General features: G+C 40.3%; 3 protein-coding genes across 4 annotated transcripts in view; 2 read left to right on the top strand and 1 right to left on the bottom strand.

Annotated features, from left to right (window-relative positions):
- piga (phosphatidylinositol glycan anchor biosynthesis, class A) overlaps positions 1–22209 on the top strand; it is a 171051-nt gene that overhangs the window by 54996 nt on the left and 93846 nt on the right. The gene's annotated exons all lie outside the window — the stretch shown is intronic.
- Positions 1–22209, bottom strand: part of appb (amyloid beta (A4) precursor protein b) — a 91547-nt gene that overhangs the window by 5784 nt on the left and 63554 nt on the right. The gene's annotated exons all lie outside the window — the stretch shown is intronic.
- sik1 (salt-inducible kinase 1) lies at positions 559–12271 on the top strand. Of its 2 annotated transcripts, none has more exons than XM_061053392.1 (14): positions 559–857; positions 1936–2141; positions 2240–2356; positions 5397–5460; positions 5566–5727; positions 6462–6586; positions 6685–6808; positions 7174–7394; positions 8043–8192; positions 8285–8395; positions 8510–8735; positions 8825–9079; positions 9192–9381; positions 9507–12271. In XM_061053392.1, the coding sequence occupies exons 2-14, from the start codon at positions 1989–1991 to the stop codon at positions 10018–10020; spliced, it is 2412 nt and encodes an 803-aa protein (XP_060909375.1). In that variant the 5' UTR covers positions 559–857; positions 1936–1988; the 3' UTR covers positions 10021–12271. The 2 variants fall into 2 exon arrangements, with proteins under 2 accessions (XP_060909375.1, XP_060909373.1); XM_061053390.1 differs by having other exon boundaries at positions 560–857; positions 1939–2141.

Genomic DNA, 22209 nt, shown 5'->3' with positions numbered 1-22209 from the left:
TTAGAGCACAATAGGCTTCATGGCAGAGGATTAATAAATAATAAGCTATTAAAAAATATATATATAGATATTAAAAAATATAAAAAAATATATATGTTTTTTAAACCGTGTGCATACATATATATTTGAGCACCTTATAGTTTAAAGGCCTATACATTTTTACATAAATGAAAAAGAGCAGAAGAGCCTTTAAAAGGAAACAAAACAATCTGACTTGTTTTCAAAGTTACTTCCTGTTTCTCTTTCTTCTAAAGCCGCGCGCGCAGCCAGGCTGTTGAGTGAGGACAGGAGGGGGAGAGTGAGCGCGAGGCAGCCCGCGAGCAATAGCCCGACTGAAGGGAAACATCACGTGGTGACACCATCTCCACGACTGACGTCACCGACCCCATCTCCAAGCAACCCCTCCATCAGCACTTACGTCACCGTGCGCCCGAGCCGCGCGGTTGCCCGGCAACCCGTGCCTTGCGCTCGGGTCCGGCCTTGCCTTGCACCCAGCTCGGAGCTCTGACGCGGGTGTGACGTCAATAAGGTGGGTATCAATTTGTTCTGGACGGCTGAGGGAGGGAGGGAACGGAGGAGGAGGAGTTTCCCCCCTTGTGAGTGCCGAAACCCTGCTCTGCATTCCGGCGGAGCGCACACGCACACACCGGCCGCAGACACAATCCCCGGGCCCCTAACACTTTGTTCTTTTACCTCAAAAAGTAAAAGACGGGAGGAAAAAGTTTCTCCGGGTGCTTTTTGTTTTTTCTTGTTTCTGTGTTGTTGTTTTCTTCGCTCTGGTTGTGGAATGGTTTACTTTTCCCGTGAGGAGAGCTTTCTAAACTGTGAGAGAAGGTGCTTTAATTCCGCTCTTTAAGGTAAGATGAGACATTTCTCTCCTCTAGACTCTCATTATACCCTCTCATATTTCATGTATGAACATTATTATCTTTTTCTCGCTTCCCAGTGTTTTTTTCAAAGCAATGTATCACCGCTTTTACTTTCTATTGACTGTTTTAATTAGCCTAAAGTCGAAAGATACCCCTAACCGTATATCTGGTAATTGGGTTTCGACTATATCACTAACACAATAGAAAATGTAACCTCGCACTTTAAAGCTTAATTGGGCACAATACTTATTTATTAAATACTTAGAACTACTAAAACATTAGAGGCTAAACGTAACGTCACATAAGGCTGTTGAGCCAAGCGTTACTTTCCTCTGACTGAACTCATCTGCTTACCTATACAATGTTTATTTTTCACACTGTTGTACCTCTGCAGACAGGATGTGTATTCGGATAAAAAGTGTGTTTTAATTTGCCAAAGTACACTTTTCAGTGTTCTATAAAAATGAGTGTATTACTCCTGCTGCTATTGAATAGTATAACCTTGTGTTGGAAATTGTATTGGCAAAATTGAGGTACTATATATAATACAGTTAAGTAGACAAAAACTATAAACTGCAAAAAAACTGCTAATCATATTTTGTATTAATGTATGTTTTTAATTAAAAGTCAAATTTATCTCTGAATCATTGGGAGTGTTGTAGTTTGAAAGGTTGAATCACAACAGAAACACACAATCTGGACAGCAACAGGCACAAACCAATAACACCATGATCGAGATCTGGTGTAAAATATCCACGCTTGGATAACCTCAAGAGGAGGAAACTCCAATTCAGCATGAACCACAAATGAGCCAAAATAAAAGTAAAATAGTGGAGCTAAGTTATATGAAGTAGCTTACCCCAAAAATGTCCTTAGAGTTACTATACTGTACACAAGTACATGTAAATAATTGCTTTTCATGAGTTAATATATTATGCAACATATGCATTTTTTAAGCCTGTACTGTTTACATTTTTTAAGGATAAATTGGATACTGAAACGTGTATATCAGTTAATATTTTGTGAAATTAAAACACTGAATTAATCAGATTTATTATTTTCTCAGCAGGTTCCAGCCCTAAGTATCCTACAGCTGTAAGTCCAGACTGTCGGTGCACCATGGTGATCATGACAGAAAACAGCCATGCGGCTCCGTCGGGCGCTTCACAGGGAAGGCCTCTGCAGGTCGGCTTCTACGAGATCATCCGCACCCTGGGGAAGGGCAACTTTGCCGTGGTGAAACTGGCCAGACATAAAGTCACCAAAACGCAGGTGAGCAACTCATTCTCTTCATGGTGTGACGATATAATTTCTCTGTCATTATTTATTTATTTTTTTTAAATTTGCAATTGGCCATTTTTTTGTTCCAGGTGGCCATTAAGATCATCGACAAGACCAGACTGAACCCTTCCAACCTGGAGAAAATTTACAGAGAAGTGCAGATTATGAAGCTGTTAAACCACCCTCACATCATCAAGCTTTACCAGGTGTGTGTTATCTCTCATCTCTCTGCAGTGTTGCTATTGGCCATGCATGTGTGTGTGTGTGTGTGTGTGTGTGTGTGCAGCCTTGTGTTATTCAACCTGTGAAGTAGCAGCTGTGTGCGCAGGGAGCCTGAGTGCATACATGAGCCTAAGAGTAAAATGTGCAATGAAAAACTCCCCTTAGAAACGATGTTGTGGTGCAGGACATGGCGTCCCATTGTTGTCGACATGTGGCTGCAGCAGGACCATTATGTGTGGAAAAGAAGGGGCATTATTTGTTAGTTAAAATAGTTGGTATCGGCTTGTGGTGAGCTGCTGGCACTCGGGGCACGTTGACTCATAAGTACAGCACAACAGCATTAGTGCAATCCCTTCGACCTCCCTCTGTGTGTGTGTCTGCATGTGTGACAACGACTGGTCAGCGCTGGGAGAAAAATGCATAACTAGAATGTTTTTTAAGTAATATGGTTGCAGAGAAATGGGAAGCAGGTGAAAGATGTCCACATGTCTGAACGTTAAGCCTGATTAGCTTCTGTTAAAGCCATGTGCAATGTGTCTGAGCGTCACGTGAAGGAAACCCCACAAAACATGCACCGCCTCGCTCCTAATAGAGTTGAAGACTTAGCAGAAAAGAATCGGCTTTCTTTCTTTCTCAGCCGGCCTTCAGAGTGCCGTGGCACGCATCTGGCAACAAACACACAAACACACAACCACACAAAAAGAAACAACCTGGACTTTTTTTCTTTTTTTTTTTGACAGTTTCCTTTTTGTGCTGTTTTGTCCACTCTTTTATTATTTTTTTGAGAAACCTCAGCATTATTTCCATCACACACAGTAGCACTTAGTGATACTGACACATCAGTTTTTATGTAGAGGTGCCCATTTAGCTATTTGGTGACTATTAGAAAAATAATGTGCAAATATTTATATAATTTTTTAACTACTTTTTTCCAACATATTGTGTTGGAAAAAACAATTGTTGTACAATAAGTAAGATGCTTGAATTGCATTGGATATTTTTCTCATATTTGATCATTTTTGAATATGAAATAATTAATTCAATGATAGAAAATAATAAATCAATGTATTATAAACTAATTCTTAGATGCATTGTTATTATGTATGCTGTGTTATGGTGCTTTAATTCAGACTAGTGTTTCACAGTTTGTGAGTAAAAAAAAGCATTTAAATGTATTAAGGAATTAGAAATAAAATTAGATTACTACATCAAATTATTCCAGCCCTAACAGACATGTAAAAGCACACTTATGCTTATTGTTTTACACATTGATTATACTAGTTATTCCACCAAACAGAACCTCTACTTAGTGTTTACCCCCCTTTAAAAACAAATAAAGACATGCAGAGGATATACAGTAATATCTACTGCTGAACGTAATGGATACGATTAATTATGAATATATAACACATGTTCATCTGATTCTATCTCATGTCAAAGATGGGGTAAATCCCAAAAAGCTTTTTTGCTATTTGCTATCAAAGACTTGAGCTCTCACAGCCTCAGTTGCATCGTGCTCAATTAGACATGAAAGGGTTCAAGTGGAAAGTGGATTTCATGTTCCCTTCATGTCATGAATCTGAGATCGAATGAGGTTAAACTAGTCAGATGGTTGTTACTCAATGATGGTGGGTTATGCCCTTCATCCTCCTCTCCCCCTGTACAAAGGGAAGTCAGTGGCATAAGACCATCTTGTGATTCAAAGGAAAAGTCCTGCGACTTCCTGCCTGATGAATCAGATGCTGCTTTTATTCGTGAGAGCAAAATGTTTTTTTTTTTTTTTTCTCTCTTTGCCAAGGATCACAGTGCTCTCTTTGACCTTGTATCAATCACACTCTCCCCTCTTATCCCTTTTAAGTCCTATACTCTCCCTCTGCTGGGGCAGTCAGCATAACATCTTTTTATCTTGTGTGAAGACAGGATTTGTTTTTTAAATCATTCAAGATCCCAAAATACCCAAGGTTCCCATATCTGTCAGGTTTTAATTGTGGGAAATGAGTGAAAAAGGCAAAGATATCTAAAAATTGACTTGCTTTAAAGGTGCAAAAAATTAAAACAAGGAGTCTTAGCATTTAATATTTCACTCAGTATAGGTCAGCTATAACATCCTACATCCGTAAACTTCCTTAAGGTAAAATGGAAAATATTTGGATGTGAACCTTCTGTGAAGGTTTGAGGGCCCTTGATGTGCCATGCCTGTTCTTCTTCAGAGCAGTGACGTCAGCTGCACCTCAAGGTGACAGTGCCGCAGAGAGCTGCCCTATCTCACAGATTAGCTACTCATAGCTTGGAGGCGTTTGTGCCCCCTTGTTTTGTTTTTTTCTAAAAGAGGAGAAAATAAAATAAAAACAGGAACAGATCAGTGGAATTTAATGACATTTAAAATAAACAATAGCCTCAGACACACAGGGCTTTGCCATGAGATGAAAGTTGCATTTTTTTGTTCAGCCTTTGAGCTCACCTGACCCGTCCCGAGGGCTCTCCTGGGAAACTTAGTGCCTTCTATGAGCTCCAGGAAAAGGACTGGGAATTGCGTTTTTCAAGCCAGGGCGTTGAGTGGTTGCACTTCTGGTGGTTTTGGATACACAAGGTGGGACTCATGTGAACAGCTCGTGTGAATCAGGCTCTCTGTTTTTTTTGTTTTTTTTTAGAAATAATGAGATAGGAGAAGCTTGAAATTCAACTCTAGTATCCATTTCCAAACAGTGCTAGCCTTTGGGAAAACTTTCCGTCAGTTTGTCTGCAATAAAATGTTTGTATGCCTCTCCCTCTTCTTGGTTTGTGTCAACGTGTGTAATTGGGTTTTAAAACATTACAACAAGTGCAAGTCACAGACAGCATCTCATGGAAAGACCGGGTGTTGATGCTCTGTGAGGATGGAAAAACGTTTTGAGAAGGGGTTTTTTCTGTGGGTAGAAAATGTCCACTACCCAAAGATGTTTGGAGAGAAGGATTTACTCTGTCGTCAGCAGCTGCTTATGACCCAATGGTTAAACTTCTGTACCTTCTTTTTTTCTCTCTTAGGTCATGGAAACCAAAGACATGCTGTACATTGTGACAGAGTACGCGAAGAATGGAGAAATGTTTGGTGAGTTTATTTTTCATCTTTAAACTGTTGATTGAAATACTCTGATTGGTAGATCGCCTTAACAGTTCAGTCTTAAATGCAAACTAAAACATCCTCTCCCTTTAGACCACTTGACCTCAAACGGCCGTATGAGTGAAGACGAGGCGCGGAAGAAGTTCTGGCAGATTCTCACAGCTGTGGACTACTGCCACCGACACCACATCGTTCACCGTGACCTAAAAACTGAGAACCTGTTGCTGGACGCCAATATGAATATCAAACTGGCTGGTAGGTCTTCCATTTCATTTTTTTTTTATTATTATTATTAGGTGCAATAGAGTGACAAACTGGTGACATATACATAACAAATGAGGAACAAAAAACAAACAGACAAGGTCGGGACAACAACTCCAAAACACAGTAAAAAATAAAAAGTAAAATAAAGACAGAAAAATACTAAGACATCAATAGACACACATCAGACTACAACCAGCAAATACTTTCCATTTCTTTTTTTTATTGTAATCATGGTTACTGTTTGTTCTGGCAGGGGAGAAGTGAGAATTAATAATTAGAAACTGATGTTTAAAGCCTGATACACTCTGTCTGTATTTATGCTCAGATGAAGAAAGTATTTGCAGCTTTGGGAATGTTACAGCGTTCTAATTAAATCCTTTTGCTGCAGTCTCTGTGCTAATGAAGTGCAAATAATTCAATCATATTACAAGGCTCAAACGTACCAGAGGAAATTACTCCAGCACACAAACAGACACTGCTGCATGAAGATATTTTATAGCCTCCATGTCAGATCAGTGCAAAGACAACTAGTCCTTTGTGGATGATGTGTTGACGTTGGCTTGATATGATCTTGAACTTTGAGTTTCTCAGAAGATCGTAAAGACTAATTACATAAGACAGAAAATATACATTCCAGAGCCTTAAGCTCCTCACGTTGAAATGAGGGAGAAAACAAACATTGCATTGTTTGGGGACTCATGTCGTTCTCTGCCTGGTTTCTGCAGACTTTGGGTTTGGAAACTTCTACAACGCCGGGGAGCCTCTGTCCACGTGGTGCGGCAGCCCGCCTTACGCTGCCCCCGAAGTGTTCGAGGGGAAAGAGTACGAGGGGCCTCAGCTGGACATTTGGGTAAGCTTAAACAAGGAATTTAAAGACCTAAATACTCAGTCGAGCATGATTGTTTCCCTAAGGCTAACGTTCTCCTTTTCTGCTTTTTTACCTCGCAGAGTCTCGGAGTCGTGCTTTATGTGCTCGTTTGTGGATCTCTTCCATTCGACGGACACAGCCTTCCTGCTCTCAGACAGAGAGTCACCGAGGGACGATTCAGAATCCCCTTCTTTATGTCTCAAGGTATGAAAGCAAACACATTAAGACATCTCTGTTAACAATCAGTTATTTCCAGTTTCTTTCCTTTTTTTAAACTCAGTTTTTATTGATTTCTTTACGTGTTATACAGCACAAAGAAAAGGGAAAAAAAGCACAGACTTACACATGAAAAACAAAAACAGTACAGGAATGCATGCTAAAAAACAAAACAGGCAAGGTCAAAGAGTCACATTTTTGCAAAACAGAAGGAGTCAGGTTTAGGAGTTAGTTCATTCCAGTCTGTACCCGTTCCTCTAGTGCATTCTTTCGTAAGGTCAATCTGCGTCCTCCAGTTATTTCCGTTCTTCAAAGAGCACAAAATCAAATAAACTCAATCTTCCGCCCTCCAGACTGTGAAAACCTGATCCGCAAGATGCTGGTGGTGGATCCGGCCAGGAGGATCAGCGTGGCCCAGATCAAGCAGCACCGCTGGATGCTGGCCGACCCGACAGCCGCCACCCAGACCCTCAGCCACTCTCTGACGGAGTACAACTCCAACCTGGGCGACTACAGTGAACCCGTGCTGGGCATCATGAACACACTTGGCATCGACCGCCAGAGGACCATCGAGGTGACCGAACGTTTCTGTTCAGTTTTTATGAAAGTTGTTGTACGCTACTTTTTTAGGTTTAGAGAAATATGGTAAACGTTCACAGTTTCAGTTTCAGGAAGCTGTTGGACAAAGATGAGGGTAGTAGACAAATAACCATGAACTTTTACTTTTTGATTGTTTGAAGGGGCAGCAAGGCTAAACACAAAGTTATGTCTGGCTTTAAATGAAACAAAAAAGGGAAAGTGAGACAGACTAAATGAGATGAATATAAACTGGTATTAAGAATCATAGATTTTCATTTAATTTATTTTAAAATAAATAAAAATATACATTCCAATAAAGCAAACAGCAATCAAAGCAGACTTTCTGTAGTGGCTCCATTATTTTTCCTTTAACCAGTCCATGTTTGAAAAAGGGTGTAGGATGAAGTTAAGTAACTTATCCAGTCCTACCCCCTTTTATCTTTTTATCTTAACAAATTAATCCAAGACTAAGCTTTAAAAAATAAAGTCGAATAATACAGATAACGAAGTAACAAAAACAACAGATATAATGTACGACACACATTAATTGGTAGATGGTGCAGACCTTACAACTGATATTGATTCTATAGATTGTAAACAAAAGCAGGAAAAAAATCCCTAATACTCTTGTTTTTCTCACCAGTCTCTGCAGAGCAGCAGCTACAATCACTTCTCTGCTATCTACTACCTGCTGCTGGAGAGAATGAGAGAGCATCGTGCCCAGCAGCTGAGCCGCCAGTGTGGAACCTGGAGCCAGAGACCCAGGAGCACCTCAGACTCTACAGGTCCAGAGGTGAGTTCTCTAAGATCTCCCTCCCTGATCCAACCATCCAATCCAGCTTGTGCATGGAGTCTAAAATGCTGTTTGCTTTCCGTCTGTTTCAGGTGATCATGGAGGCCCCTGATAGCTTAACAACCACAACATTTTCAACTTCACTCAAATGCGCTCCTCCAGTGTACTCAGAAAAGGAGTATGACCAATGCGGATTATTCCAGGTAAAAAAACATTTTCTTAAAAACTGAAGTCATCTAATATTTGAACCCCCTTCCTCCCAGTGTGTCTTCTGTCACTCAGACGGCTAACAGTTAGTCTACTTCTTCTGTTTTCAGCGGGTGGTGTTTCCAGTCGAGGCCAGCCTCAACAGGCTGCTCTGGAATCGCTCCATTTCACCCAACAGCCTGCTGGAGACGAGCATCAGCGAGGAGGTGCGACCCAGAGACCTGGAGGAGGAGGAGGCGACGCAAAGTCTCGGGCCCCTGCTCCCTCCGACGACCACCTCCCGCCGACACACTCTGGCTGAGGTGTCCGCCCGTTTCCACCAGTGCCACCCTCCATGTGAGTACACCACACAAAAAAGCACAAAAGTCACTTCACACTCGGTGAGATGTGCAGAGTCTGATTTCTTACTTGTTCTGTTGCTGTAGGTATCGTGGTCAGCCCCTCAGATGGTGCCTCTTCTGACAGCTGCCTCAAGTCCTCATCTAGTCCAGCCCCCATTTTGCCGGCTGCTATGGGTGATATATCAAAACTTCTGGCCTCTGGGGCTGAAGGTAGAGCTCTGCTACCTGCTGGAACGTCTCTGGCCTTCTCCTCCCATCTCCTCCCCCAGGCCCAGGGCAGCCTTCCTGCTGTTAGCTTCCAGGAGGGCCGCAGAGCCTCAGACACCTCCCTCACACAAGGTACTGATGCATGACCGTGAAATAAGAGTGGATCGACATTTTTACATGTCTAATATATCAAATTATAGCATCAAAGGAGAGTTGTGTGACACTTTCCGATGCCTTTCCACAGGCCTCAAAGCTTTCCGCCAGCAGCTGAGGAAAAACACACGCACCAAAGGGCTTCTGGGATTAAATAAGATTAAAGGTCTGACGAGGCAAGCTGCTCCTCCGGCGTCCTGTAACCGCGGCAGCCGAGGGTCAATTGGTCCCGCCCTCTCCGAACACCGCAGCATGCTGGTGGAGGTGCTGCACCAGCAAAGGTGAGGAACCAAAAGCAGTTATTTAAATCCATATATAAGATGAAGATCAGATTGGTTTCTAACTGAGAAAGGAGATTTGAAGGGGATAAGAAAAAAGTGTAACACATTTGTCTCTGATTTTCCAGGATGCTACAAATCCAGCACCAGCCTCAACCTCAAGTCCAAGCTGCTCAGACGGGACCTGCCCAGAATCCGCTGCTCTTCCTGGCCCAGAACCAGTCGCCCTCTCCTCAACCCACAACCGTATTTGCTTCCTCCTCCATGTTTGACACCCAGACGCCCTCTGCTCTGCCTCCTCAGCAAACTTCAGTAAATCTACAGCAAAGTCCCTGGCAACAAACTCTCGACAACTCCTCCTCCTCCTCCTGCTGCTCCTCGTCCTCCTCCTCCTCCTCGTCCTGCTACTCCTCGTCTCTGTCCCCCGTGGCCTCCGCTGCTTTCCTTCTCGAGGCTCATCTGCACATCAGCCAGCAAACCCACCCCCATCCCACCGCCAGCATCCAACAGCAGCCCCAGTCTGCAACACAAGGCCCCTTCCCCATTGTTTCCAAACCAGCGGTGTGGAGCACAGATCCCAACATGCAGGAGTTATGTCTGGCTGCACAGCAGCAGCACAATAGCTGCGTGATGGTGAAATAAAACATCAGCCGTCAAGCCTAGGGGCTGCTGCTCTCTGAGGAAGAGGCACGCTGCAAAAAATCAAGACTTTACTTTGAGCTGGAAAAGAAAGAGAAGATGAAAGAACAAAACAAGCAACTCTACTGAACCACATGTGAGAATGTGTCCACACATGTTGATATCATGTAAGCTAAAGACTAAGCAATAACCAAACTCTGGACAAGGCATTGAAGCTGTATCAGACTCCCAGAGAAGCAATAATAGACTGAAAGACTCTCATCCAGCTCCCCGATGGACTTCCCTTGAACGAGATGAGAGCCGACGTAAGCTGACACAACTGTGTGTCACATGTTTTTCCTGCTGTATAAGTCAACTTCTGTTTGTTTTTTTTATACTGGAAGGCTTCCTCTTCCTCATTCATTTTTTTTAGTCACTCTTTGTGTAATTTCCTGTTTTTGATTTTTTCACTTGACTGGACATAAGACCAAAATGTTTTTTTTGTTCCGTTCTTTATTCCCTGATTTTGTTCGCCTTTCTAAAGAGACATTTCTCTGTAGCAGTGCGATGAACACACAGAATAGTGCCCTAAGCTTACAAAAAACGCTCACTGAAGGACTTGCTTTTTGAGTTGTATAAAAGAACTGTGATTTTTTTCTGTACAAGATAGCATAGTTACGCAAATACTGCTTTACCTCATGCTGCAAAAACAGACTGCTACAGTACATCCAAATCAGCTAATCCACTAGAGGATAGTGTCTGGCTGATTGGACAAAGCACAACATGTACTTCAGTCGGCTTAGTAGCACTTTACACGTGTGCATACATGTACAGTATACCTTTATCCTGCATTTGAGAAGAACCATTTTTAGATGCTTTTACTACCTCCTCAGGCAAGACATTGGAAACAGAAAAACCTGTAAAAAAGAAAAACCCTACTAAGAGCATGTTGTCAGCATGAGTATATCAGAGGGATGGCAACTCTCACATGGGCAGAACAAAGACAGTGGGAACAGTGCAATATTTCACATTGAAATACAAATGAAAGGCTCTACATAGGATTATCAAATTGTACATGCATCAATGTCTGAGGTTTTTTATATTATTTTTTTTTGTTTGTTTTTGCTGTGCTAGCTGACTGCTATAGGTACGACTTATGTAGTGTCAACATGATACTGTAGAAAACGAGAGAAAAGTCATTTTAAAATGCTGTTTCTTCTCATAGCGTGCTTGTAGTTGTTAAACTGAATCATTTGGGTTTTACCAAAGAGAAAACAGCACGACAGCTGGGTGATCTACCATAGATACACTACTGACTTTTTCACTTTCAGCGCTGTCTCAAATTGTAGCACGGTGGCTAGCTGTGCTTTTTTCACATGAACTACTTAGCTTTGCTGTGAGAAGACTTCTGCTGCCACCAAATCCTCGAGCTACACGTGTTGTTAATATCTCGATGCTTTTACTACGAGGACCACGATGGTATTCATTTTTTGTACTTTTCTAAAAAAAAAAAAAAAAAAACTGAACATAGCAATACCATGATGTGCTGTTGAGTCGGTTTGAGGACATATTAGACAGCTGTGGTAGATGTGTGATACTGTAAGCATAGTTAGTTCTCTCATATCTTGAAACATCTTGTAGGAGAGCAGTGTTTTTTCCAAACCCAGTACTAATTTGGAAACATGCAGTGTTGATATTTCTATCTAACAATTTTTTGGTTGGCTGCACTCACTACCAACACTTGTGCCTTTTATCTGAACAAAACCTGCAGGATCAGAGGTCTCCATCTCTGATCGCTTCACTGAAGAAAGATGAATGGCTCGGTGACTCTCCATTCACTCAGAAGACCCCTTTTGATAACTTTACTGATAAACTCTCTTCACTGACTCTGACCTTTGAAGTTGCTGTGGAAACAGAAGCAAGAATTGCACTTTATTCATATTTCTTATTAATCATTCTTTGTTTCTCATGACATAAAAAACACTAAGACTCGATGCAAATCTCTAAGGTGATCCATTTTGACAAACATTGGATAAGAAGTATTTCATTTTAATATTTTTTTTCTGTTTGTTACTTGACTGTGTGACAATGTATGTATGTATGTACAGTATGTATGTTGTAGCTCTTTAGTAAGTTTGTGTGTGTGTGTGTGTGTGTGTGTGTGTGGGAAGGACGAGACAGAAAGCAATATGAAATGACAAAGATATCGGTTCAAGAAAGGTTGTTTATTTATGTGGCTATTTATTTAATAAATAAAGATTCACTTCCTAAACTATCTGTTGTTTTATATGTTCATATTTTAAGCTGGATTGCTGCTCTTCAAATGAAACTTTCCCTGTTGAAAAATGAAGCTAATGCAGAATTAAAAAAACAAAAAACTGCAACATAGTCATATAAACTTTTTCTTTATTATAATTTGTTAGACTGACAATCTGCACACATTGAGCTGGCATGTGACTAATGAGACCTTTTGAATCTTATGATCTGTATGGTAAAGAAATCTACCTGTAGTATGCCCAAACTAGTGCAGGTATATGATAACAGAACAAAAACACAAGAGCAATGCTATATCATATGGCTATAATACAAATAATACTATAAGCACTTATCCAGGGCCTCAAATTCATGTTTTTTTCATATTGTTGTATTCAACAAATAATATTTGTAGGGCTTTTTTAAAGCTGTAAATGTAAATTATTTCATCCAGGAGAATCTTTATTTGAATGATGCAGGTGCAGAAAAAAACTGGCACTGGTAGACTGCTGAACAATTCACTTCTAATTATGTGTCATCCGCTTCAACTAACTCATGACGAGCCACACAGATGATGCACCGGCACCCTGGTATAATGCTGTGATGCAGAGTGATGATGCATTTGACCTCGATGACCATCCTGCTGCTGGCCGATTACTCAAAGCTGAAAACAGACAGGTGTCTGAGGACTGGCAGGCAGAGGCTACGTGGAAGTCAAGCAAAAATGAGGAAGTCACACAATCCGCGAGCCAGGTGAGCTCTGCTGCTTCTCTCTCGTTATCTTCAGGTAAAACGAGGGAAAACAGATTTAAATTTTTGCAGGAGTGAATATAGTACTGCCTGTTACAAACCTGTTGATCCTCTGCTCGCGACTCGTGCAGATTAACACTGCGAGGGGCCTCTTCACTGACACACACTCACACATGTAACATATGGCCTGACATTTGGCATTTGAACCTCAGGCAGTTGTTCATGAGGCCACAGCTTGAAAGGCTCGCTGTGCGTTTGACGTCTGTAGTCTCGACAAACATATCCATCATCAGCTGCTGCCTTCTGCAGACATGACCTTGGATTAACTAACTAGCCTTTTGTTACATGCTCTCAACACCACCAGGGAACAATCTGATTTATAGATTTATGTATGCGTGTGTGTGAGTTTGCTGTTGTGGTAGCAAACAAATACCCTCACAATACGACATTTGTGGGGGTATTTGCTTTACTTTGGGTTCAATAAAAACAGTAGAACAACATTAAGGATTTAAAAAGTCACATTGTATAACAACAGAAAATACTGTTACCCCCATCCCATCAGCATTGCATCATTACCTTAGAGAAATACTCAGTAATGTTGGAACAACAAAACAGGAATTCAATGGATGGGTTGAAGGTGTGAGGCGCCCTATAGGTAACAGCCTATATAGGCTGTATAAGGAAGCAAAGATCTGTGTTATTGCCATCTCAAACATGTAATTCCTTGGTATTTTTTCGCAAAAAAAGACTGATATTTTTTAATGTAATAATTAACTTACTGTAAGTTGATTTTGTCAAATGGGACATTGACAGCTAAAATAAAAACTAAAGAGCAGTGGACCCAGATGTGAACCTTGTGGCACTCCGGGAACATTTAATCTCATAAGGAATTCTGGACCTTAAAACAGCCTGAGGTGTTGAGTGGAAACCAATAAAAGCTATCACTTTGTTTGTCTTGTGGCTGCAGTTAAAAATAAACATTCATTGAAACCTTATGTAGTGACATCACTGGGAGCAAACTGATATACAGTTATTTTGTTATGTAATCACATTGCAGAAATGATCCCCCCCTGTTGTTCTCGATATAGTGCTTTTGCCCTCCTGAATTGTCCTTGGACCTTGGTCCGTGTCTGCTAAGTATTTTATATCCACCTCAGAGACAGATATACAGAATAGAGGTGATTCTTTTTTTTTTTTTTTTTTTTTTTTTTTTAACTCTGAAGGTTTGTTGTGTTTCTGTGCATGTAAATAGACCCTGGGGTTGGGATAGTTATGTGAGGGGTCACAGAGTGTGTAACACAGGACTCTGTATGGTCAGCACAGGTTGTCCCTGAGACCCTAGTGCTACTCAACACTTCATGAATAGAACAGGAGAAAGACAGGTGGTATGAAAAGATTAGAGATGCAAAAGCAATATTGACTGAAGTGTACACATCGCTTGCTTAATTATAGGAAACAATGCAACAAAATTATTATCAAGAAAATATGTTAAAAGGTTGGAAAGTAAGATTATAAGATTTAAGATTTACTTTTATTGATTGGGAAATTTCAGTTTTTACACTCTGTAAGTCATGAACACACACATGCAGAAACAGGATCCTATGAACATGCACTAATGGAGAGATGTCAGCGTGACGGAGCGGCCCACAGCGGGCGCTCCTGAGCTGATGGTGGGGAGAGGGTTTGGTGCCTTGCTCAGGGGCACCTCGGCAGTGCTCAGGAGGTGATCTGGTAACTCTCCAGCTACCAGACCAACTTCCATATTTGGTCCGCACCGGGACTTGAACCGGTGACCCTCCGGTTCCCAACCCAAGTCCCTACAGACTGAGCTACTGCCGAAATTTGACATGCAGAAAATTTGCATCCCTCCATTTAGTTTTGATTGGCCTACATGAACATGTCAACTTGTTTCTATTATTACAGTACTTTAGAATATGGCCATTTATTAGGCCTATCTGTTTGAACAACCAAGACTAATGAAAGTGCTTATACTTGACAAATAAATTAATATCTAGTCATACAGGAGTTAATAGCTGTTTTCAGAATATTTACATTGGCATATAATGCCATTGACTGTATAAAACATGGTAGTCTCAATGATGTCACCCATTGGTTTCTGAAGTGGCATTATGCAGCCAAACAATGGTGGTTGCCATGTTCACAAAAAAGGGAGGAAACCAGGCACTCAAAGCAAAAGAAATGTAAAATCATTTAAAAAGTGTTTGGAGCACAGAGGTCTTCAGCAGGCAGTCACATGAATCAAATAAAGAGAAGACTTACCAACCAACAATTATCATGTGGCCTCACCCATATATCACCTACAGCCAATGAGAAAAGGACACATGGAAAAAAATCAATACAGGTGAAGCAATACCAGCGGCAATCAGCACTAAATTAACAGAGAAGATAGTACACGAGGATAGTATTTCTTTATGTGCTCTTTCCTAAGAGAGTTGTGTGTAACCATCTCTCAGTACCTATAAGATAGTTGAATTCAAGAAACGTTATGCTGTGAGTATTCAATGGAAGGTTTGTTGTCATTATTAATAGGATTTAAATATTTATGGAAATCTTGCAGTTGAGTCTCGCTGCCTTCAAAAACCGACAAAATATCAATGTAATGGCCATACCAGGTGATGCACTGATGAAAAGGATTCACAGGATTAAAAAAATGTTCTTTTTCCAAAAGACCCAAAAACACAAACCCATAGGGACACCACTCTTTGGCTGTTGTTGGGAATACCATCGTAACCTAACTTTGGATCAATCTGTAAATAATCCAAGTGATGTGGCTGAAGTGGGCCTTAAAGGCTTTATATGTGATGTTTTGATCCAGCAGATGTCGCCCTTGAGCACCAGCATGAAACCAAAACAACTCGCGGTGTTAGCATGCTAATGCTAGCGATCTTTATTATGCTCGTATCTTCACACTGCATGTAAATTTACCTGAAATGAGCGTGATCTAGAAACACAGTTAAGCAGTGAGTACAGTATGTTATTCTTCTTTTCTCTCGTCCCTCAATTAAACAACTTTTATACGTGAGGGGAGGAGTCAGCTGGCCGTCCTGGCGATGTAAACAAACTGAAGATAGGACTCTGAAAACTCTGAAAACATCACAGACAGTGGGACTCGGGTGTTACACCCATTGTAGACAGTCATGACTCAGAGTTATTTTCAGAGGATATACTTGATTTCTACATTTAAGTGTGAAAAATCACATAGAAAGACTTTAAGCCTCCTGGCAAACAGCTACAAAGCACCCACCTGTGAGTCATCTCAGCCACACTCCAAATGATGCAAATCCATGCATAACTATTAACCCTTAATATAATCAAAATTGTTCTTTGAATCAGGCTGTAAACATATTTATGTTTTGTAAAAATGGGACCAAACAGGGAACCTTGGTTTTTGAAAGCCAGCCACTAGTGGACACCTGAGAAACTGCAGGTTTTTCTGTTGTTTTTCACTTCTGCAAAGTTGAAAATATTGAAAATGAGAAATTCTAACTTTTTATTACTATTCTGATGCACAAAAGACAATTTACAGCAGCAGGATGGAATGGGATGACTCAGATAAACTACAGTGCCAACGTCATCATGATTAAAGAGCATGTCATCCAAAACAACAATGTGATTTATAAATATCTTTGATAAAATTGTTGGATGACAACAGCATAGAGGAGAAAGTTATGTAAGGCTCTGTAATCACCGGCTACACTTGTTACTGGGACACGTTGTTATAGGCTTTTCAAGGCATTGGTTTATTTGTAGAAAAATAAACTGTTGAGCATAATGACAGCCTTGTCATTTATGTGCTTTTGTGTTATTACCGACACTGACTCAGAGTTTTCATCCTTACCGGAGAGTAAAATACAACTCTCAAAGAATTTGGGGATTTGGACTTTGAAGCACCCAAGTGTGAAGAGCACTTGGCTGGTCACATCCTATCTCACCCTCTGTCTAACACTGACACACACACACACACACACACACACACACACACACACACACACACGGTTTGTCATGAAACATTCAGCGTGTATTGCATAAGTAACTCAGTTTTTAAAAGATGAAAGTGCCTTAAACACAGAGGTTTCACGAAAGCATGAAGAGAGAGCACGAGGGGGAAAAAAAAAATCAGATCCCGGGGATTAAAGAGTAATTGTGAAGAGTGAGAGAGGAAATGTATGTTTGTTGACAAAGGGGAAATTCGGACTTGAAAGGTCAATTCAACTGTGTCAGTCACAAGTACAGTTGTGTAAGAAATGGTACAGTCACTGTGAAATAAAAAGCTCACTGGACTCAATGTGATTTTCTTCACATAAACTCATAAATATTTTTAGAAACTGGCTGCTCGGGCTGTTGGATGTCTCCCATTGCCGTGAAATTAGCACCCTGCTAATTGTGTGTACATGAGTGAGAAACTGTACACATGCGTCACTGCCAATAATCAAGTTCCCTGGCAGAACAAGTATGAATACCAGAGGATTTGTGTAACTGGTTGGAGGCTCACAGCAAAGTAAATAAACAAGTTTTGGGAAGTGCGCTACAGGACTCTGCATCACAGAGCTTGTTGTTACATTAGTCAGTTCATTAACTCATCATGGGAAGAGCAGCAGCTACAGAAAGCTTTTTCACTCGGATTAGATTTGCTGCAAAGACTGAGAGGTTATAGAGGACAAACCATATGACGTATTTTTGTAGGCCAACCAGGAAGTAGCGTCGCCATGGGGTCTAAACAGAATTCTCCTCTGGGATGTTTTCATTGGATTTTGAATCATTGCAGAAAATAATCTCTGTGCCAAACACACGTTTCTGAAGCGTAGGCGTTTTGTTCAGCAGGATAATCTTCACAGATGAACGCCATTTTTATGATGTTTGAAGCGTTAATGCTCCCGACAGAAGTAAAAAGCTAACGTTATGCTACAAGCTAACTACACCAAAGTTAGCTACCGTTTCAGACGATCTCCGATAAACTAATCCACGTAGCTTAATAAATAGTTTACTAACATAATATTCACCTTAACCTAAAGATTAAACCTACAGGAGACATCTCCGACTAGTGAGAGAGTTCCCGCCCTCTGTGTCCGGCGTGATGACGTTTAATGTCCCCGACAACCGCTGTAGTCACATTTAGCCACTTGTTAGCAACCGCCTTTTTAAAGACGAGTAAAAAACTTCAAACTTCACAAGTGGAGGTATTACCTAACGTAGTTTACGTGGTCTAACAAAACACCAACATCTCTTCAGCTTGTGTTAACCACAGACCTTATTTCAGGCGTCTAAACACAAACACATTCAAAATCCCCGTTGACTTTTAGACGTTAGACCCCATGGCGCTCAAATGCTAACTTACTTCCTGGTTTTAGGACTCGTTCCTGTGGCGCTCTATTAGAGACTATAGGGTGCAGGCATCACCATACGTCAACAAAAACATCCTCTATAGATGACCTACCAACAAGGATTATGATCAATTAATTTATCTGGAAATGGAGCGCAAGTTCATGCCTCAAAACGGCTTTATCGGTTTCCTTCACCTAAATTCAGGGAAATTCTTGAAAGTTTTTACCTGTTGATTTAAAGCAGCTCCAATGTTAACATCTTCAGTTACAATACGTATCATAACAATTTGAAAATGTGAAAGAGGTCACTTATAGTTTGAACCTTGACTTAAGTAATTCCAAAATTAAAATTCTCATTTTAGTGAGCCATGTTAATTCCAAACTACTGTACGTCCACATCATATATACTACATGTTGGAGCTATTTAATTGTTGTTAGAATTAGTTTTGGTGTTTAGTTTACTAATATTTGAGTGTTGTTGTTGTTTATTTAATTATTCTACACGTTTTCTTTATTTAGAATAGATTTTTGGATAATATTTTCTTTTTGCTAGTTGTTTGTTTAGTAAATTTAGTTTTGCATTAGTATTTTTGTTAGGTATTTGGGTAACACTGTGGGCACTAGAGGTTATATAAGTAAGAGGCAGGTAGAGGACCAGCATGCACCTGGGTGGGCCTATGAGAGGCAGCAGGAGACATGATTATCTTTGTTCTTTTGTTTGTTTTCTTTAGAACCAAATAAACTGCAGATCTCTTGCATGGACATTGGACTTCTTCTGCCTGTGTACATCAAATTCCCCATGGTGCATCAGTGGTCATGTTTGATATTAGTTTATTTAGATTTTTTTGTTTTTGGACAAATAGCCACTACATTACATAATGAGTTAATTTATTGATAAATATCTTGCTTGAGGAAGAAGATAGGCTCACACACTTGCTCAAGTGCCCTGCAACTACGTGATGTGCATATAACTACCTCCTGTATCTAAATATCTTGCTTGAACCAAGTTTTCTTGATCAAATTAGGGGTTTAAAATATAGACATATATGATGCTGTAGAGGTACGTGAGACAAATCAAATCAAAAAGTTTTACAGCATCTGATCATTACATTTGTGTGGCCACTTATGGAGCTTGAATTAACGGAGCCTGGGGCTGTGCTGTCAGTAACGCTATTGCTTTCATACAGTACTGATCTTACCCGTTACTTAACTTATTTTACCTCAATTTTATTTATTTTTGGGAACATTTTCTTTGACTTTAATCCTTATCACTTGATAATTGTAATACACTACACTTTCTTGTTTCTTTCTTTCTTTCCAATCTGGCAAAGGAATGTTCTTCCAGATGAATTAAGTTCTATCTGATCTTATTCAAAGTTGACTTGACCCGAGCAAACTGCAGGAAGTGCAGAACAAAGGCGAGGACAGGATCCTCCTGTTTGTTTGTGTAAACAGCCTGGACATTTTTCTTCACCAAGTCATTTGTCATGTGTTGGAGAAAAACTCCCAAATGACAAAAGTCAGCTCAAGTATGGGGGGGAATTGGCCAAATGTCCCCGCTGTGTTACTTTGTCAGGTGTTTCAGGACAAATTGTTGTTGTGATGACGTGTGCAAATAATTGAGCTCACTTTTTTGATGAGCAACATGTGAACACACCGGCAGTTTAAATTTATGTGAGGCTTGATTTTCACGTTTGGGGTGGTTAAGTCTGACCTTTAGATCTACACACCCATAACTAGGATTGTAACTGTAGCAGCATGGGGCTGGAACATAGTGTCATTAAAGTCACCAAAACTGAGTGCTACAAAACCTGTTAAACATTTTTTTTTAACAATATGACATTAAGTCTGTCAGGTGTTGTTTTCAGCTCATGTTGTTGGGTTCTTGTGTTTCCTGGGTTCTTATGATGGTTCTTGTGATGGTTCTTATGATGGTTCTTATGATGGTTCTTGTGATGGTCGGGTTATATATATCTGTTGGGTATCGTGCACTATGGGTTCTTTTCTGTTGAATTGTATTTAATTATTTGTAGTATTTTGCATTTGTTATGTTCTTGCTGTTGTTTATGTTCTTCTGTGTTTGGTTTAGTTTGTTCTTGTTTTTGCTGTTTGTCAAAGCACTTTGTAAACCTGTGTTTTTAAAAGGTGCTATATAAATAAATAAAGTTATTATTATTATTATTGGGGTTAAGTGTCTTGCCCAAGGACAAATCGCACATGTAGCTACAGGAGCTGGGGATCAAACCCCCAACCTTCCAGTTAGAAGATGACCGACTCGACCAACTGAGCCACAGCCGGCCTCAATACGTAAGTCTTTCCCACTAGCCACTGATCTAACTCTAATCTTATCTTGCTGCAATGTACTTGCCAGGTCTTCAATTTTAGTGCAGAATGCATTTTACATAAATTCCACCACTCTCCCTTCTTCTGTCTAAATCTATTCATGTGTCAAATGGGACAAAATGTGTGCAACACCATTACTCAAACAATACTGGCTTGAACTGTACACCTTGTGCTTTCAAATAAATGTGATGAACACTAACTATAAATGCTACACTCATATTTAACATCACCAATTGTAGATTGTATAATAGCTATAATGTCTTGCCAGTGCCAGGCCCAAACAAATAAAACACATCACTAACTGCACACTCTCACGTGTCACTCATAGCCTCAAACTTTCACACAGCGATCATAATGTGTTCCAGGTAATGTGCTTTTGTTCTTTTACTGCGGTGACACACACCCAGGACTTTAATTTGGAGGCTCATACATCTGCATAGCACTGGTGTGGCACTCCAGTAGAGCAAGATCACACACACACACACACACACAGAGTGTCAGCTGTGAGAGCTATGACGCACTTCGGGCTCTGTTAATATTGTACAGCAGGCTTTGGCGTCTGTGTGAGCATTCCATTACAGGCATTCAATTCCATTACTGCCTCAAACTGAGTTCACTGAGCAGCTGTGAGCTCAGCTAAACTCTGAGCCTCTGTCATAAACACACATACCCGTCAAACTTCTCTTTCTTTGTTCACTACCCCTGTCCCCTTTCAAGCTCTCGGGAATGCTTAGCAGATGTTTTTCTTTTCTCTTGTAATGGATAGCTCAGGCACCATGTTGAATGTTTAATTATTGTCATTAACACTCTTAAACACTCAGGTATCCACTTCCCTACACATTGGCAATTTAATATGTCAATGTTAGTGAAATGTAAAGACACATACTTTTTTTCAACATGTTCAAATCATCCATCAATGGATGGATAATAGCAATAGCTATTTTATATATGAAGCACATTTATTTGTGTACGCTTAGTAAGATACATTTTTTTTAATTAAAGGTGCACTATGTAGTTCTGGTGGTGAAATTTCAAAGTTGGAAAAGTGAAGTAATTATATGCTGTACTTTCTGACTGAATACACAAATTTACTCAAAGAGTAAAGAACTGAAAAGCTCCAAAAAGAGTTTTCAGACCCACCACCATGACTTCTTGAGTAGCATTTTATCTTCAAAAAGTGTTCCAGGGAACAAATTTTATACTGTGAATAATCACCCAACTCGTGTCTATCCAATTTGCATTTTAAACGTTAATAGTAAACATAACCTCTATATTACAGTCCCATGTCACCCATGTTTCTCTATATCACACGATTCAACCTTTTCTGCTCTCCGATTAAACCCTCCTTTCTTCTATCTCGGTTCAGTGTTTTATCTTTCTCTGCAGGGACTTTGCACAGCATGCGTACGTGAGATGATGGAGTTTGAGATGAACAATGATCATCAGAGAGAGAGAGAGAGAGAGAGAGAGAGAGCGAGAGAGAGAGTCATCATACGGCAATATCGTGACATACAGTGTCAGAAGT

This window comes from Labrus mixtus, chromosome 13, assembly GCF_963584025.1.
Source record: "Labrus mixtus chromosome 13, fLabMix1.1, whole genome shotgun sequence".
Lineage (NCBI taxonomy): Eukaryota > Metazoa > Chordata > Actinopteri > Labriformes > Labridae > Labrus > Labrus mixtus.
The sequence above is the reverse complement of the archived record's forward strand: the minus strand, read 5'-3'. Positions and strand labels throughout refer to the sequence as shown.

Bases quoted from the DNA above. Each gene is read 5' to 3' on its own strand.
- sik1 (XM_061053392.1), top strand. From the start codon at position 1,989: ATGGTGATCATGACAGAAAACAGCCATGCGGCTCCGTCGGGCGCTTCA. The intron at 9,080-9,191 runs GTACTGATGCAT...GCCTTTCCACAG, and splicing joins AGACACCTCCCTCACACAAG to GCCTCAAAGCTTTCCGCCAG. The intron at 9,382-9,506 runs GTGAGGAACCAA...CTGATTTTCCAG, and splicing joins GAGGTGCTGCACCAGCAAAG to GATGCTACAAATCCAGCACC.